The sequence below is a fragment of the Cherax quadricarinatus genome, chromosome 44 (genome assembly GCF_038502225.1).
Source record: "Cherax quadricarinatus isolate ZL_2023a chromosome 44, ASM3850222v1, whole genome shotgun sequence".
In the NCBI taxonomy this organism is placed as follows: Eukaryota; Metazoa; Arthropoda; class Malacostraca; order Decapoda; family Parastacidae; genus Cherax; species Cherax quadricarinatus.
The window spans coordinates 9,735,572-9,756,409 of record NC_091335.1 but is presented as its reverse complement, the minus strand read 5'-3'; the positions used below and the strand labels follow the sequence as shown (position 1 = coordinate 9,756,409).

The 20,838-nt window shown below is 44.8% G+C and overlaps 1 protein-coding gene across 2 annotated transcripts in view; it reads right to left on the bottom strand.

Moving 5' to 3' along the window:
• The window catches only part of LOC128697558 (transient-receptor-potential-like protein), a 622,300-nt gene that overhangs the window by 159,876 nt on the left and 441,586 nt on the right, over positions 1 to 20,838 (bottom strand). Inside the window, exon 1 of one of the 2 annotated variants that reach the window (XM_053789342.2) lies at positions 13,692 to 14,385. The exons of the other annotated variant lie outside the window; for it this stretch is intronic. Coding sequence (XP_053645317.1) covers positions 13,692 to 14,180 — 489 coding nt within the window. The 5' untranslated portion in view covers positions 14,181 to 14,385. Of the gene's footprint in view, positions 1 to 13,691; positions 14,386 to 20,838 lie in introns of those variants that run through there. 2 annotated transcript variants of the gene reach the window in all.

Sequence of the window (20,838 nt, the reverse complement as noted above, 5' to 3'; positions counted from 1 at the left end):
TAATAATAATAATTCAGAGGAGTTTTATACATAAATCAAGGAAAGCACATTTCTTGGGTTCCTGAATGTGTTGATACTCCCAAGTTTTAGCTTAATCATAAGGTCAGAATATTGGGAACAGTGCAAAAGGAGCACTGCTGCACGCTGGGCAGGTCATTATCAAACCCAAACCAACTCTCTGTATATACAGTGTCCAAGGAAAATGAATATGGATGGGTGGGAAATTAATATGAATGGGTGGGAAATGAATATGAATGGAGAGAGGGGGAAATCGTTATCTGTTATTGAGAGACTTCAGATGTAACCTTGTTAGAATTTAGGCAGGCCAATATGACAGACAGCCTAGGGACCGTGTGGCGGGGGGTTGGTAGAGAGAGCAAGGGAGGGAAGAGAAGGAGGGAGGGTGGTGCATGATGGGAGGGGGCGAGGATGGAGGAAGAAGAAGACAAGGGACAGATGATTGACTCTGAAGTAAAAGGTGGAGTGGCATCACGAGAGTGCTAGATGGAGGAGAGGAAGAGAGGGAGGTGAGATGGAAGAAATAGGGGAAAGTGGAATGATGATTTGGAATCTCCACAAACCACTTGTTAAGACCCTCCACAGTACCACCACAGACCCCTTGATAACACACTCCACAGTAAAACCACAGACCACTTGATAACACACTCCACAGTACCACCACAAACCACTTGATAACACACTCCACAGTACCACCACAAACCACTTGATAACACACTCCACAGTAAAACCACAGACCACTTGATAACACACTCCACAGTACCACCACAGACCACTTGATAACACACTCCACAGTACCACCACAAACCACTTGATAACACACTCCACAGTACCACCACAGACCACATGATAACACACTCCACAGTACCACCACAAACCACTTGATAACACACTCCACAGTACCACCACAGACCACATGATAACACACTCCACAGTACCACCACAAACCACTTGATAACACACTCCACAGTAAAACCACAGACCACTTGATAACACACTCCACAGTACCACCACAAACCACTTGATAACACACTCCACAGTACCACCACAGACCACATGATAACACACTCCACAGTACCACCACAAACCACTTGATAACACACTCCACAGTACCACCACAGACCACTTGATAACACACTCCACAGTACCACCACAAACCACTTGATAACACACTCCACAGTACCACCACAGACCACATGATAACACACTCCACAGTACCACCACAAACCACTTGATAACACACTCCACAGTAAAACCACAGACCACTTGATAACACACTCCACAGTACCACCACAAACCACTTGATAACACACTCCACAGTACCACCACAGACCACATGATAACACACTCCACAGTAAAACCAAAGACCACATGATAACACACTCCACAGTAAAACCACAGACCACATGATAACACACTCCACAGTACCACCACAAACCACTTGATAACACACTCCACAGTACCACCACAAACCACTTGATAACACACTCCACAGTACCACCACAAACCACTTGATAACACACTCCACAGTAAAACCACAGACCACATGATAACACACTCCACAGTACCACCACAAACCACTTGATAACACACTCCACAGTACCACCACAAACCACTTGATAACACACTCCACAGTACCACCACAAACCACTTGATAACACACTCCACAGTACCACCACAGACCACTTGATAACACACTCCACAGTACCACCACAGACCACTTGATAACACACTCCACAGTACCACCACAGACCACTTGATAAGACCCTCCACAGTACCACCACAGACCACTTGATAAGACCCTCCACAGTACTACCACAGACCACTTGATAAGACCCTCCACAGTACTACCACAGACCACTTGATAAGACCCTACACAGTACTACCACAGACCACTTGATAAGACCCTCCACAGTACCACCACAGACCACTTGATAAGACCCTCCACAGTACCACCACAGACCACTTGATAACACACTCCACAGTACCACCACAGACCACTTGATAAGACCCTTCACAGTACTACCACAGACCACTTGATAAGACCCTCCACAGTACCATCACAGACCACTTGATAAGACCATCCACAGTACTACCACAGACCACTTGATAAGACCCTCCACAGTACCATCACAGACCACTTGATAAGACCATCCACAGTACCACCACAGACCACCTGATAAGATCCTTCACAGTACCACCACAGACCACTTGATAACGCACTCCACAGTACCACCACAGACCACCTGATAAGATCCTTCACAGTACCACCACAGACCACTTGATAACACACTCCACAGTACCACCACAGACCACTTGATAACACACTCCACAGTACCACCACAGACCACTTGATAACGCACTCCACAGTACCACCACAGACCACTTGATAAGACCCTCCACAGTACCACCACAGACCACTTGATAAGACCCTCCACAGTACTACCACAGACCACTTGATAAGACCCTCCACAGTACTACCACAGACCACTTGATAAGACCCTCCACAGTACCATCACAGACCACTTGATAAGACCATCCACAGTACCACCACAGACCACCTGATAAGATCCTTCACAGTACCACCACAGACCACTTGATAACGCACTCCACAGTACCACCACAGACCACCTGATAAGATCCTTCACAGTACCACCACAGACCACTTGATAACACACTCCACAGTACCACCACAGACCACTTGATAATACCCTCCACAGTACCACCACAGACCAATTGATAAGACCATCCACAGCACCATCAAAGACCACTTGATAAGACCCTCCACAGTACCACCAAAGACCACTTGATAAGACCCTCCACAGTACCAGCACAGACCCCTTGATAAGACCCTCCACAGTACCACCACAGACCACTTGATAAGACCCTCCACAGCACCATCACAGACCACTTGATAAGACCATCCACAGTACCACCACAGACCACTTGATAAGACCCTCCACAGTACTACCACAGACCACTTGATAAGACCCTCCACAGTACTACCACAGACCCCTTGATAACACACTCCACAGTAAAACCACAGACCACATGATAACACACTCATAGTACCACCACCACCATAGACCACTTGATAAGACCCTCCACAGTACCACCACAGACCCCTTGATAAGACTCTCCACAGTACCACCACAGACCACTTGATAAGACCCTCCACAGTACCACCACAGACCACTTGATAAGACCCTCCACAGACCACTTGATAAGACCCTTCACAGTACTACCACAGATCACTTGATAAGACCCTCCACAGTACCATCACAGACCACTTGATAAGACCATCCACAGTTACACCACAGACCACTTGATAAGACCCTTCACAGTACCACCACAGACCACTTGATAACACACTAAACAGAACCGCCACCACAGACCACTTGATAAGACCCTCCACAGTACCACCACAGACCACTTGATAACACACTAAACAGAACCGCCACCACAGACCACTTGATAAGACCCTTCACAGTACCACCACAGACCACTTGATAACACACTAAACAGAACCGCCACCACAGACCACTTGATAAGACCCTCCACAGTACCACCACAGACCCCTTGAAAAGACCCTGCACAGTACCACTACAGGCCACTTGATAAGACCATCCACAGTACCACCACAGACCACTTGATAAGACCCTCCACAGTACCACCACAGACCCCTTGATAACACCCTCCACAGCACCACCACAGACCACTTGATAACACCATCCACAGCACCACCACAGACCAATTGATAACACACTTCACAACACCACCACAGACCACTTGATAACACACTTCACAACGCCACCACAGACCACTTGATAACACACTCCACAGAAACACCACAGACTACTTGATAACACCATCCACAGCACCACCATAGACCACTTGATAACACCCTCCACAGCACCACCACAGACCACTTGATAATACCATCCACAGCACCACCACAGACCACTTGATAACACCATCCACAGCACCACCACTGACCTCTTGATAACACCATCCATAGCAACACCACAGACCACTTGATAACACCATACACAGCACCACCACATACCACTTGATAACACCATCCACAGCACCACCACAGACCACTTGATAACACCATCCACAGCACCACCACAGACCACTTGATAACACCATCCACAGCACCACCATAGACCACTTGATAACACCATCCACAGCACCACCACAGACCACTTGATAACACCATCCACAGCACCACCACTGACCTCTTGATAACACCATCCATAGCAACACCACAGACCACTTGATAACACCATCCACAGCACCACCACAGACCACTTGATAACACCATCCACAGCACCACCACAGACCACTTGATAACACCATCCACAGCACCACCACAGACCACTTGATAACCATCCACAGCACCACCACAGACCACTTGATAACACCGTCCACAGCACCACCACAGACCACTTGATAACACCGTCCACAGCACCACCACAGAGCACTTGATAACACCATCCACAGCACCACCACAGACCACTTGATAACACCATCCACAGCACCTCCACAGACCACTTGATAGCCATCCACAGACCACTTGATAACACCATCCACAGCACCACCACAGACCACTTGATAACACCATCCACAGCACCACCACAGACCACTTGATAACCATCCACAGCACCACCACAGACCACTTGATAACTATCCACAGCACCACCACAGACCACTTGATAGCCATCCACAGACCACTTGATAACACCATCCACAGCACCACCACAGACCACTTGATAACACCATCCACAGCACCACCACAGACCACTTGATAACACCATCCACAGCACCACCACAGACCACTTGATAACCATCCACAGCACCACCACAGACCACTTGATAACACCGTCCACAGCACCACCACAGACCACTTGATAACCATCCACAGCACCACCACAGACCTCTTGATAACACCATCCACAGCACCACCACAGACCACTTGATAGCCTCCACAGACCACTTGATAACACCATCCACAGGACCACCACAGACCACTTGATAGCCATCCACAAACCACTTGATAACACCATCCACAGCACCACCACAGACCACTTGATAACACCATCCACAGCACCACCACAGACCACTTGATAACACCATCCACAGCACCACCACAGACCACTTGATAACACCATCCACAGCACCACCACAGACCACTTGATAACACCATCCACAGCACCACCACAGACCACTTGATAACACCATCCACAGCACCACCACAGACCACTTGATAACACCATCCACAGCACCACCACAGACCACTTGATAACACCATCCACAGCACCACCACAGACCACTTGATAACCATCCACAGCACCACCACAGACCACTTGATAACACCATCCACAGCACCTCCACAGACCACTTGATAGCCTCCACAGACCACTTGATAACACCATCCACACGACCACCACAGACCACTCGATAGCCATCCACACACCACTTGATAACACCATCCACAGCACCACCACAGACCACTTGATAACACCATCCACAGCACCACCACAGACCACTTGATAACACCATCCACAGCACCACCACAGACCACTTGATAACACCATCCACAGCACCACCACAGACCACTTGATAACACCATCCACAGCACCACCACAGACCACTTGATAACACCATCCACAGCACCACCACAGACCACTTGATAACACCATCCACAGCACCACCACAGACCACTTGATAACACCATCCACAGCACTACCACAGACTAACCATCATCCATAAGAGTCACCCTCTCACTATTCCCTCACAGCTATCCTCCACTACAGTATTAAGTCCAACAAGGCCATTTGGAAAGTTAAGCGCTCCCGAGGCACAAATTTTGACCTGACTCATTTACATATAAGCTTCTCAAACTCTTTGATAGGATTCCTGGTTCACATTTATTATTATTATTATTATTATTATTATTATTATTATTATTATTATTATTATTATTGTTGTTGTTGTTGTTGTTATTATTATTGTTATTAGTATTATTTTCATTGTTTTATTATGATTTTCAAATTATAATCATTATTTTTGTTTTATTATTATTATTATTATTATTATTATTGTTTTTATTATTTTAAATGTTACAATAATTAAAATTCTTTTATTATAATTATTTTCAACATTATATTTATTGATATTTTTTTATTGAATAAATACTGCTAATTCTAGTATTTTCAGCAAATATTTTTATACATTTTTTTTCCCTTTCAACTAGAGAATAATCAACGTTCAGTTTTGAACGTTTCTCATTTTATCCTCGACCACCGCGTTGCCAGGCGTATGGAGTTTTTTTTATTTATTTGTGGTTAAATATACATTTTCTAACGTTTATTTATACTAAACTAACGTAACCTAACCTATATTAACTAGACGTAACTTCAAAGAATATACGATAAGCCGAAAATTGGGCAACGTTTGATTTATGACGTTGAGAAGAACGGCAAAAAATTGACGTTTTGAAATGAGAATGGAATGTTCTCTCCGTTTAATTTGACATCTGGCTACCAGATGCGTTGGGTCATTTGTTTTAGGTAATTTACCCTGATTTAGAGTACCTTAACCCACTCTAAACGTAACTTAACCTACCCTAACTTAACGTAGCCTTGTCTAACGTAACTTATCTTACTATTAGCTAACCTAGCCTAACCTAATGTAACATAACATTACATAACCTAGCCTAGCCTAACCTAAACTAACCTAGCGTAGCCTAACTTAACGTAACCTAGCCTAACCTAATGTAACATAACATTACATAACCTAGCCTAGCCTAACCTAAACTAACCTAGCGTAGCCTAACTTAACCTAACCTAGCCTAACCTAACATAACGTAACTTTAGCACCACTGAGTATTCTCTCTCTCTCTCTCTCTCTCTCTCTCTCTCTCTCTCTCTCTCTCTCTCTCTCTCTCTCTCTCTCTCTCTCTCTCTCTCTCTCCCTCCCTCCCTCCCTCCCTCCCTCCCTCCCTTCTTCCCTCCCTCCTTCCCTCCCTCCTTCCCTCCCTCCTTCCCTCCCTCTATGAACTTAATATTCTCATCAATTTCCCGTGTACTGGTATCTAGGTCATCATGAGAGATGGAAATTAGGTATCCTCGAATGGGTATATTTAAGTAGTTGATAGGTTGTTATAATATTTTCTTCCTTCTAGGTTTTCCTATATAACTTAGGAACGGTTGACCAGCTCGGCTTCAAACTTTCAACATTAACATACTGTAGCTAAGTGCTCTTTTAATTTTGTGTAAAGCATACCAGGTTTTTGCTGTTCGTGCGATAATTTGAGAAAGCATCTTCGTATCGGCTTCAAACTTTCATTCAGCACTGGTGTAATCTACCTACAGGATAGTTGGTAATGTTATTGTTGTGTGTGTGTTTACTCACTTATTTGTGGTTACAGGGGTCGCTTCATAGCTCCTGGCCCTGCCTCTTCGCTGGTCGTTACAAGGTCCAATCTCTCCCTGCTCCAAGAGCCTTATCGTAATGTGTGTGTGTTTGTATGTGTACTCAACTATTTGTACTCGTGGTTGCAAGGGTCGAGTCACACTTATCCTGCAACCTGTTCTTATAACGTGAGTATCAAAGAATATATTATCACAACGTACTGTATATCGAAAGTGTATTAAGTATGCAGTAATATATTGACATAAGGACGGCCAGAATGAAGAGAGAGACTGAGCAATGTGAATTTCAAGACTGAGCTGTTGTGATATTCGAGTTATTTCACAGTAAAGGCAGTGAAGGAGTAAAATGAACTGGAGAGAGAGAAGCGGTGTGGGTAGATATGGATGCAAAACTAGTTTAAACAGAAACCAGGGGAGTAGGGAACAATTGCACCTGCAATTAAATGTTGAGAGATACTCCCAAAAGTTGAACCTCAACCTCAAAAGCACAGATGAGTACACACACACACACACACACACACACACACACACACACACAACTGTTAGGCTTCCTCTCCCACACAAATTTCGTAACCACAGCATACGAGTATGTTTTTATCTTTTACTGGTCAAAGAAACCAAATACCCGCCACCTCGTGTTTACGTTGTGGTGTACACTAACCATCTCCTCACACCTCCTCCCTTCCTCATGTCACCCACATGGCCCTCTACACTTTACAACCAAGATAAACACCGCCTTGTGTTTATATTCTAATGTTTACAACCTCCCCCGTATAACCAAAGCATATAAAATTTGTGTGTACATTCCGGTATTCTCCCCCTAACCCCCTACTGTGCTTAACCCTGGGAGAAGCAGGTGCTAGGCATCATGGCCACCACCTGTTCGCTTCCTCCACGTAAACAGGAAATATCAGCTGTTGTTTATCCCACACGCAACACGCCCTTCCTTCCTTCCCTGCACCTCTCCTGCCTTCCGTCCTTAAACATGTCTTTCCCAACAACACTTCTTCCCTACATCACTCCTTCCCTACACCTCTCTTTTCCTCACTACACCAGCATTTGCCTCCTTATTTAAATCCCTCCCTTTATGTACACCTACCTCCTGATCATTACCCGCTTCCCTCTCTATACACATTCCTGCTGACTATTACCTACTACCCTTTCCACCAGCAATTTTCATACCTACACCCTACCTCCCTCCTCCCATCCATACTTCCCTCGCCCACCCTTACTTCCCTTCCCTCTTCATTACTTCTCTCCCCTCATCTCACGTCCCCCTCCATCCATATCTCCTAATCCTTACTTCCTTTCCCACTTATTTATTTCTCTCCCTACATCTGTACTTCCCTCCCTACAAGCCTACTTGCCCTTTAACCTCCCCTCTCCTTCCCTCTCTAGACACTCATTTTACAACCCGTCTATCCGTCTACATACTCCCTCCCACTATACACAGCGGCTGTGTTTACGACAGAGCCACACTAACTACCTTACCGCTCGGCATTTGTGATTCAAGGCAGCAATGTTGACCTTAGTTGTGCAGGTCATCAGGGTCAACGAGAGGTCGTCACATGGTGATTTATAAAATAACAGCAATTTCAGTATCCTGTATACTTAATTTAGAAGCATATTACTTCTTCAGGGGAAAAATTATCACACGAACACACTATATATGTATATATTCCCTGGAACGCAGGAGGGAGAGATACATGATTATATACACCTGGAAAATCCTAGAGGGACTAGTACCGAACTTGCACACGAAAATCACTCACTACGAAAGCAAAAGACTTGGCAGACGATGCAACATCCCCCCAATGAAAAGCAGGGGTGTCACTAGCACGTTAAGAGACCATACAATAAGTGTCAGGGGCCCGAGACTGTTCAACTGCCTCCCAGCATACATAAGGGGGATTACCAACAGACCCCTGGCAGTCTTCAAGCTGGCACTGGACAAGCACCTAAAGTCGGTTCCTGATCAGCCGGGCTGTGGCTCGTACGTTTGTTTGCGTGCAGCCAGCAGAAACAGCCTGGTTGATCAGGCTCTGATCCACCAGGAGGCCTGGTCACAGACCGGGCCGCGGGGGCGTTGACCCCCGGAACTCTCTCCAGGTAAACTCCAGGTAATTATATATATATATATATATATATATATATATATATATATATATATATATATATTATATATATATATTATATATATATATTATTGTAACCACGAACGATCGGTTGTACTGGCCCGCCTCATGGTGAGCGAGAACCACATGACGCTTTAATTAACCCACAGGACCACCAAATCCTACGCAGCCTCTCGCAGAATGAGAGAGGCTGCAGCAGGTGACAGACCCGCACTTCGTTACTCTGAGAAAACTTCCCCTCACTCCTTCAGTTGCTGCCTTGCAACATTGCATAGCTCCTGATGACGCACTGAGAGGTGTGAAAGTACTTGAGCTAAAGATTTCCACCCCCCGTGGCTTGTCTTGCATATGTGTGTGTTTGTGTGTGTGTGTGTGCGCGCGCGCGTGTGTACTCATCTATTTGTACTTACCTATTTGTGGTTGTAGGGGTCGATCCACAGCTCCTGACCCCGTCTCTTCCCTGGTAGCTACTAGGTCCACTCTCTCCCTGCATCAAGAGATTTATCGCATCTCTTCTTAAAGCTATGTATGGATCCTGCCTCTACTACATCACTCTCCAGATTGTTCCACTTCCTGACAATTCAATGACTGAAGAAATTCTTCTTAGCATCCCTGTGATTCTTCTGAGCCTTCAGCTTCCTGTTGTGACCCCTTGATGTTGTGTCCCCTTGATGTTGTGACCCCTTGATGTTGTGACCCCTTGATGTTGTGTCCCCTCTCTGAAACATTATGTCCCTATCCACGTTGCAAGTTCCTCTCAGTATTTTATATGTCGTTATCATGCCCTCCTTATCCCTCCTGTTCTTAAGTGTCGTCAGGTAGATTTCCCTTAACCTCTTCTCGTAGGGACTAGTCTTGTTGCAAACCTTTGCACTTTCTCGAATTTCTTGATGTGCTTGACCAGGTGTGTTTTCCATACTGGTGCTGCATATTCCAGTATGGACCTGAATTACACGGTTTACAGAGTCTTGAACGATTCCTTACTTAGATGTTGAAACTATTCCTAGGTTTTCCAGGCGCCTATATGCTGTGCCAATTATTTGATTGATGTGTGCCTCAGGAGATGTGGTCGGTATTATACTCACCCCAAGATCCTTTTCTATGATTAAGGTTTGCAGTCCTTGGCCCCCTAGCCTGTACTGTCTATGCTCTAGGGTCTTCTTTGACCTTCCCCAATCTTCATGACTTTACACTTGGTGGGGTTAAACTCAAGGAGCCAGTTGCTGGCCCAGGCTTGCAGCCTGTCCAGATTCCTTGGTAGTCCTACCTGATCCTCATCCGTTCGGATTCTTCGCATTAGATTCACATCGTCTGCAAACAGGGACACCTCTGAATCTATCCCTTCATCTCATTCACATATATATGTATCAGAAACAGCATCGGCAATAGGACTGACCCCTGTGGAGCCCTGTTTGTCACAGGCGCCCACTCTGACATCTCGTCACGTACCATCACTCATTGTTTCCTTCCTGTCAGCTATTCTATGATCCATTCCAGTGCCTTTCCTGTTATTCCTGCCTGCTCCTCTAGCTTTTGTACTAATCTCTTGTGTGGAACTGTGTCGAAAGCCTTCTTACAGTCCAAGAAAATACACTCAACCCATCCCTCTCTTTCTTGTCATCTGTCACCTTGTCATAAAACTCGAGTACGTTTGTGACTGTTACGAATTTAAACTGGCGTCTAGGGATTAGTCTTGTCTAGGGGGCATATAAAATTAAAAAAAAAATACACCAGCTTAGGACCACACAGTTAACTTCACCAAAAGCGTTAAGCAACTGGATAATACTTGAGGGATGATTACCAGGAAGGGCAGACAAATTCGCACGAAGAAAAATAATAATAATAACAACCTACATTTATACAACGCAAAACTACTACACACCAGTTGACCTCTACAAGTTACTCAGAGTTAAGCTACATGATTATTATTACAATCAAAACCAAGGGCCAAACCCACATATACCTGGAGAGGGTTTCGGGGGTCAACGCCCCCGCGGTTCGGTCTGAGACGAGGCTTCGTTATAATTATATTAAAACATTAATGGCGGCTGTAGACCGTCTTACGTCCCTGCCAGGCTGTAGCCTGCTGGTAAAAATGCAACCATTTCTACACTTTCCATCGATCACACAGCTCCCACATAAATACCAGGGCATTGCCAAATACTGGGGCAAACTCGAGAATTATAACACAGTAGTCCAGTGTACTTAACTACATGCTGGCTCCATCACCCACAAAAACAACTGCTCTAGTCACTCCCTTATATACCTCTCAGTCAATCTTGTCTCAAACGCGTCCACTACACGTCAGCATTAACACTATTTTGATGGACGTTAACTACACTACAAACACTCCATATTATAAATATATTACAACAATGCATGATCCGGCAAAATAGTGACACGCGATTTCCCTTCCCTGAAACCGTGCTGGTTATATATATATATATATATATATATATATATATATATATATATATATATATATATATATATATATATATATATATATATATATATATATGCTCATTCCTTTCTAGGTGCTCCGCCACTCTTTTCCTGATTATCTTCTCCATGACTTTGCATACTGTACTAGTCAGTGACACTGGTCTGTAGTTTAATACTGTGTGTGTGTGTGTGTGTGTGTGTGTGTGTGTGTGTGTGTGTGTGTGTGTGTGTGTTAGTGTGTATGTGTGTGAGTATTTGTGTGTGTGTGTGTGTGTGTGTGTGTGTGTGTGTGTGTGTGTGTTTGTGTGTGTGTGTGTGTGTGTGTGTGTATTCCCATGGGGATAGTGGTCTATAGAATTCTTCCCCCGTAAGCCATGCGTGTCGTAAAAAGAGAGTAAAATACCAAGAGCGAGGGGGCTAGTAACTCCTACTGTATTCAATTTCTAAAAAGTTCAAAAACGAAAATTTTGAAACTGGGGTGTTTGAGTGTGCGTGGGTGTAGTGTTGATCATGTCAACAAAGAAAAGGGTAAAAGAGTTGGAGAATTTTAATGGGGAAAGGTAAATGGGGTGAAGCCAGGAGCAGCTGAGAATCAGAACTAATTATTATTATTATTATTCATTGAGAAGCGCTGAACCCTTAGGGCCGTAAAGCCCCTGTGGAATAGGATTCAATGAGATTTCTTCATATATATATATATATATATATATATATATATAATTTTTTTTTCAACAAACCGGCCGCATCCCACCGAGGCAGGGTGGCCCAAAAAGAAAAACAAAAGTTTCTCTTTTTAAATTTAGTAATTTATACAGGAGAAGTGGTTACCAGCCCCTTGCTCCCGGCATTTTAGTCGCCTCTTACAACACGCATAACTTACGGAGGAAGAATTCTGTTCCACTTCCCCATGGAGATAGAAAATAAACAAGAACAAGAACTAGAAAGAAAATAAAAGAAAACCCAGAGGGGTGTGTGTATATCTGAGCTTGTACATGCATGTGTAGTGTGTCCTAAGTGTAAGTAGAAGTAACAAGACGTACCTGAAATCTTGCATGTTTATGAGACAGAAAACACACCAGCAATTCTTCCATCATATATATATATATATATATATATATATATATATATATATATATATATATATATATATATATATATATATATATATATAAACAGTATATACAATGTGAGAAGCAGGTCTCAGCTATTTTGTGTGACTATCAACAATGCTATAAAACATTCAGGACTCACCAGGAGGAAGCTGCTGCTGGAGTTTGTAAGTAATTATTATAGGTATAGGAAGGTTCCTCATATACAGCACTTCTTTTCGGTGTTCCACGTTTTCAATGGCTTTCAGGTGAGCCATTGGTCCACGCACCGGCGTTGTTCACCGGCGGGTGGAAGAAAATGAACAATGGTTCAGTTTAAAGCCAAGGTAAACGTGGAACACGGAAAGGAAGGTGCTGTATATGCGGGGCCCTCCTGTATACCTTGTCCATAAACATAAAATCATAACATATATTTCTGCAGCACACTGCATTGTTACAGGGAAAAATCAGTATATAGAAAGGAAATGTCATTGAAAGGGAGATGGAAGTTAAAAAAAAAAAACGGATGTCAGAAAGTTAAGAAGGGTAAGAGGAGCAGTGTTTACCTTGAGGTCACAGACGGAGAGCCTCTTGAAAAACTTGGCTCTACCACACTTGACCATGGAGTGGTCTACACTCAGCTGGCTCGTCCTCTTGCTGGAGCTCACAGAGCGGATGTCTTCGTTATCCACCAGGGACACGCCTTCAGCCTCTCCGTCCTCTCCCACATCTGTGTCAACTTCATATTCGCTCTTCTCGTCCGCTCTCGAGTCGTCCTTGTAAGCCAGGTCCTCCCTGAAGGCACCATTGTGCTCCCCCTCCTCCCAGTCCTCGATGGTGAAGGTGGGGTATCTCTCTCTGGAGTTGCGCCTCTCACGTTCCCTCTCGTCCTTCTCTTTATCAACCACAAGAGAGGTCCTGGAGGTCAACCTCGTCAAGGAGATCTTTTTCTTCAAGGCCCTAGCTATCGAGTTAGCCTTGGAACTGTTAGTCGAGAAACTGTCTTTAAGTTTGATCTCCTCAACATCAGCCTCCACGCCTCTTATAGCAGGCATGATGACCCACTCAACACTGTAACACTAAATCTTAATATAGTCACTTGAGATCACTCTTCACCTAGGTCACTATTTTCTATTTTATTTAGTTTTGTCTTTATTTTATATATATTATTAATATGTCTTTTTTCTACACATAGTATCGACTCTTTTAAGGGTCAGAGTTTTGATAATATTTGTTTTCAGAGAGGCTGTTTGGCAGCCAGGCTGCTTTGAAAAAACAATAAAACGTTTATATAGAAGCTGGATCGTTTTATACAGCAGTTAATTATGTAATATATTGATGAAAAGGAACAGGTGCACCGCTGGCTTTTTAGAGAACAACGTATCTCATTACGTGGACTTGATAAACTTTTACACACAGCTTTAAGAGGCACGTAGGTTCCTCCGTTTTCTAATATCTATGTTCATATTTCCATTATAATCTACCTTGTCTATAATTACTATCGCATTTGTTTTGTTTCGTAAGGTGAAGTCCAGGATCTTTCCTTAATTCATAGTATAACTTAATAAATATTTGAGGACAATTGTGTTGCGAAGGTCTGAGCTTTGTTCTGACCTTTACAACAGACAAAGCAAATGCGATAGTAATTGTGGACAAGGTGGAGTATAGTGGAAAAATGAACATGTTATTAGAAGACAGAGGTATTTACGTACCTTTTAACCTGTCAATTGACTTGCAGTTGTTCTGCCATATAGCGTCCAGATGTATTATTATTTGTCAGAACATCTGGTACACTGGCCGGACAGATTCACATGTCATTGATGTGTACAATAAGTATATAAAAGCTTAATGAACAAAAAAGCACAATATCGTGACTGGAACATGCACAAATAATCCGCTCATAGGAGAGAGAGAAGCTTACGACGACGTCTCGGTCCGACTTGGACCATTCACAAGTCACACTACCTCACGAAGGTGAGGGAACCAGTATGTATAGGAGAGACAAGATGCTTACACTGCGTCCTACGTTCACTAAACAGCAGAGCCAATTAAGATGATGGTACCTTTATGCTAGTGAAGGACTCTTGATCCTATGACTTAGAGGTACCCTTCCCTTCCTCGAGCAGAAGCAGATTGCCTCCCATTCTCCCAGGTGATGAGCGACTCTTATGAGGTTGGCGCTCACCCATGGACGAGGTTTGAGCTTTTCTGAGCCGCTAAAATTTATAGAATAGCTTTTTTCCATCCAACTAAGGATGATGGGATTAAAAAAGCTCCTCCGTATCTTCTAGCGCCTCAGAAAGACCAAATTGTCCATGGGTGAATGTGGTGGGTGGATGATGGGAAGTGAATGTGGTGGGTGGATGATGGGAAGTGAATGTGGTGGGTGGATGATGGGAAGTGAATGTAGTGGGTGGATGATGGGAAGTGAATGTAGTGGGTGGATGATGGGAAGTGAATGTAGTGGGTGGATGATGGGAAGTAAATGTGGTGGGTGGATGATGGGAAGTAAATGTGGTGGGTGGATGATGGGAAGTGAATGTGGTGGGTGGATGATGGGAAGTGAATGTAGTGGGTGGATGATGGGAAGTAAATGTGGTGGGTGGATGATGGGAAATAAATGTGGTGGGTGGATGATGGGAAGTAAATGTGGTGGGTGGATGCTGGGAAGTAATGTGGTGGGTGGATGATGGGAAGTGAATGTGGTGGGTGGATGATGGGAAGTGAATGTAGTGGGTGGATGATGGGAAGTAAATGTGGTGGGTGGATGATGGGAAGTAAATGTGGTGGGTGGATGATGGGAAGTAATGTGGTGGGTGGATGATGGGAAGTGAATGTGGTGGGTGGATGATGGGAAGTAAATGTGGTGGGTGGATGATGGGAAGTAATGTGGTGGGTGGATGATGGGAAGTGAATGTGGTGGGTGGATGATGGGAAGTGAATGTAGTGGGTGGATGATGGGAAGTAAATGTGGTGGGTGGATGATGGTAAGTAAATGTGGTGGGTGGATGATGGAAGTAATGTGGCGGGTGGATGATGGGAAGTGAATGTGGTGGGTGGATGATGGGAAGTAAATGTGGTGGGTGGATGATGGGAAGTAATGTGGTGGGTGGATGATGGGAAGTGAATGTAGTGGGTGGATGATGGGAAGTAAATGTGGTGGGTGGATGATGGGAAGTGAATGTAGTGGGTGGATGATGGGAAGTGAATGTAGTGGGTGGATGGTGGGAAGTGAATGTAGTGGTTAGATGATGGGAAGTGAATGTGGTGGGTGGATGATGGGAAGTGAATGTGGTGGGTGGATGATGGGAAGGGAATGTGGTGGGTGGATCATGGGAAGTGAATGTAGTGGGTGGATGATGGGAAGTAAATGTGGTGGGTGGATGATGGGAAGTGAATGTAGTGGGTGGATGATGGGAAGTGAATGTGGTGGGTGGATGATGGGAAGTGAATGTAGTGGTTGGATGATGGGAAGTGAATGTGGTGGGTGGATGATGGGAAGTGAATGTGGTGGGTGGATGATGGGAAGTGAATGTGGTGGGTGGATGATGGGAAGTGAATGTAGTGGGTGGATGATGGGAAGTGAATGTGGTGGGTGGATGATGGGAAGTGAATGTAGTGGGTGGATGATGGGAAGTGAATGTGGTGGGTGGATGATGGGAAGTGAATGTAGTGGGTGGATGATGGGAAGTGAATGTGGTGGGTGGATGATGGGAAGTGAATGTAGTGGGTGGATGATGGGAAGTGAATGTAGTGGGTGGATGATGGGAAGTGAATGTAGTGGGTGGATGATGGGAAGTGAATGTGGTGGGTGGATGATGGGGAGTGAATGTGGTGGGTGGATGATGGGAAGTGAATATGGTGGGTGGATGATGGGAAGTGAATGTGGTGGGTGGATGATGGGAAGTGAATGTGGTAGGTGGATGATGGGGAGTGAATGTGGTGGGTGGATGATGGGAAGTGAATGTGGTGGGCGGATGATGGGGAGTGAATGTGGTGGGTGAATGATGGGAAGTGAAAGTGGTGGGTGGATGATGGGGAGTGAATGTGGTGGGTGGATGATGGGGAGTGAATGAAATGGGTGGATGATGGGGAGTGAATGTAATGGGTGGATGATGGGAAGTGAATGTAGTGGGTGGATGATGGGGAGTGAATGTAATGGGTGGATGATGGGAAGTGAATGTGGTGGGTGGATGATTGGAAGTGAATGCAATGGGTGGATGATGGGAAGTGAATGTGGTGGGTGAATGATAGGAAGTGAATGTGGTGGGTGGATGATGGGAAGTGAATGTGGTGGGTGGATGATGGGGAGTGAATGTGGTGGGTGGATGATGGGAAGTGAATGTGGTGGGTGGATGATGGGAAGTGAATGTGGTGGGTGGATGATGGGAAGTGAATGAGGTGGGTGGATGATGGGAAGTGAATGTGGTGGGTGGATGATGGGAAGTGAATGTGGTGGGTGGATGATGGGGAGTGAATGTGGTGGGTGGATGATGGGAAGTGAATGTGGTGGGTGGATGATGGGGAGGGAATGTGGTAAGTAGGTGATGGGAAGTGAATGTGGTGGGTGGATGATGGGAAGTGAATGTGGTGGGTGGATGATGGGAAGTGAATGTGGTGGGTGGATGATGGGAAGTGAATGTGGTGGGTTGATGATGGGGAGTGAATGTGGCGGGTGGATGATGGGAAGTGAATGTGGTGGGTGGATGATGGGGAGTGAATGTGGTGGGTGGATGATGGGGAGTGAATGTAATGGGTGGATGATGGGAAGTGAATGTAGTGGGTGGATGATTGGAAGTGAATGTAATGGGTGGATGATGGGAAGTGAATGTAGTGGATGGATGCTGGGAAGTGAATGTGGTGGGTGGATGATGGGGAGGGAATGTGGTTGGTGGATGATTGGAAGTGAATGTAGTGGGTGGATGATGGGAAGTGAATGTGGTGGGTGTATGATGGGGAGTGAATGGGGTGGGTGGATGATGGGGAGTGAATGTAATGGGTGGATGATGGGGAGTGAATGTAATGGGTGGATGATGGGAAGTGAATGTAGTGGGTGGATGATTGGAAGTGAATGTAATGGGTGGATGATGGGAAGTGAATGTGATGGGTGGATGATTGGAAGTGAATGTAGTAGGTGGATGATTGGAAGTGAATGTAGTGGGTGGATGATTGGAAGTGAATGTAGTGGGTGGATGATGAGAAGTGAATGTGGTGGGTGGATGATGGAAAGTGAATGTAGTGGGTGGATGATTGGAAGTGAATGTAGTGGGTGGATGATTGGAAGTGAATGTGGTGGGTGGGTGATGGGAAGTGAATGTAGTGGATGGATGATTGGAAGTGAATGTAGTGGGTGGATGATGGGAAGTGAATATGGTGGGTGGATGATGGGAAGTGAATATGGTGGGTGGATGATGGGAAGTGAATATGGTGGGTGGATGATGGGAAGTGAATATGGTGGGTGGATGATGGGAAGTGAATGTAGTGGGTGGATGATGGAAAGTGAATGTAGTGGGTGGATGATAGAAAGTGAATGTGGCGGGTGGATGATGGGAAGTGGATGTTGTGAATGGATTAGTATAAAATCATAATACCGTGGTTAAAACAGTCAATAAATACATCTCATTTTGCAGAGGCGGAGCAGAACCTGTGCTCACCCACGTCCATGAGCTTTCTCTAGGCCCTCCGTCCAGAGGCCTACCCAGTACCCATACTCCTAATATATGAAATGGATATAATCGTAACCATAATTTTTAAAGAGGGTGGAGGGGTAAGCCAGCTGAAGGCTTCGGACAGACGACCAAAAGCTCCAGCTGCGGGTCATTATATGACTAAGACCCGCGACAGGAAACACTTGTCCTGTTTTCTGATGAATCTTACCTAACCTAATCATACACCTCATTCTCTAATTCTCTCCCCCTACCTCATCCCCCCCACCTCATCCCCCCCACCTCATCACCCTCACCGCATCCCCCTCACCGCATCTCCCACCTCATCCCCCACCTCATTCCCTCCCAGATCATTCTCAGATTTCAACACCTTATATGAACACCATCCTGCGTAATGGAATAAAATATACATATAACTAACTTTTTGTGTTAGGTAAGACACATATGCAACAGTTAGGTATCTTTATTATGAAACGTTTCGCCTACACAGTAGGCTTCTTCAGTCAAGTACAGAAAAGTTGATAGAAGCAGAAGATACTTGAAGACGATGTAATCAGTCCATCACCCTTAAAGTTTTGAGGTGGTCAGTCCCTCAGTCTGGAGAAGAGCATTGTTCCTTAGTATGAAACAATATGGAGAAGAAGTGACAGGATGGAGCTTTTTATAGCGCCAAGAGGTGAGACGTAGGCCACTAGGAGAGGTAAGAACTCAGATGTTGAGAGGTCAGGTCCCTCTCAAATCCAGCCCCTCTCACTAGTGGAAGTTGTCGAAGTTGATTGCAGGTCTGTACCAAGATACCCTCATGTTGCAGTGTCTGACAGATTGAACATTAAAATGGTATAAAATACCGACCATTTTAATGTTCAATCTGTCAGACACTGCAACATGAGGGTATCTTGGTACAGACCTGCAATCAACTTCGACAACTTCCACTAGTGAGAGGGGCTGGATTTGAGAGGGACCTGACCTCTCAACATCTGAGTTCTTACCTCTCCTAGTGGCCTACGTCTCACCTCTTGGCGCTATAAAAAGCTCCATCCTGTCACTTCTTCTCCATATTGTTTCATACTATGGAACAATGCTCTTCTCCAGACTGAGGGACTGACCACCTCAAAACTTTAAGGGTGATGGACTGATTACATCGTCTTCAAGTATCTTCTGCTTCTATCAACTTTTCTGTACTTGACTGAAGAAGCCTACTGTGTAGGCGAAACGTTTCATAATAAAGATACCTAACTGTTGCATATGTGTATTACCTAACAACCTGTCGGTATTTTATACCATTTTAATGTTCAACTAACTTTTTGTTCCCACTATCTAGCTTTCAAATAGAATTGGGTTGCAGCACGCTCCTGCTACCCTATTTTTTCTCCGTATCCAATTTTTGGAAAAAACAGACACAAATGCAGGATAATGCGACGTTTTACTGGCAATAAAAGATTACATCATACTGTATTTGTGTTTATTTTTTCCATCGTGTCGGAATTTTATACTATTTATCTCCATACCCGGGCCGCGGGGGCGTTGACCCCAGAAATGCTCTCCAGGTATACTCCAGGTATACTCAGTTTTTGTTTAATTAATAACAGTTCTTGCCTACACACCTCCACCACAATATCTCTTGTTTATTATTTCCTCCACAGATTCTCTCTCTTTCGCCTCTTTCTCGGACATCAGAGAAAAAAGTCTTTCCTCAAAACTCTAAACTCAAAGGCGCTAAGAAGAAGAAAAAAGAGTCCCGTCTTAATTATTTCTGCCCTGAATGAAGAGCCAACTCTTGCTCGCCTTGTCGGACAGGCGCGACCGAGAACGCGACGACTCAGGTGGCGAGGTTATTGTGTTGAAGAAAGAGACCAGTGTTGTCCCTGGACTCATGCTACAAGGTCAGAGAGCGAGCCTGCTTTCTTAACCTTATGGAACGAAGGCTCTTTCCAGACTGATCGCTCCTTGCAGAGTGAAGGGTTCTTATAGGGTGAACGCTCCTTGTAGAGTGAACGCTCATTGCAGAGTGAACACTACCTGCAGAGTGAACGCTACCGGCAGAGTG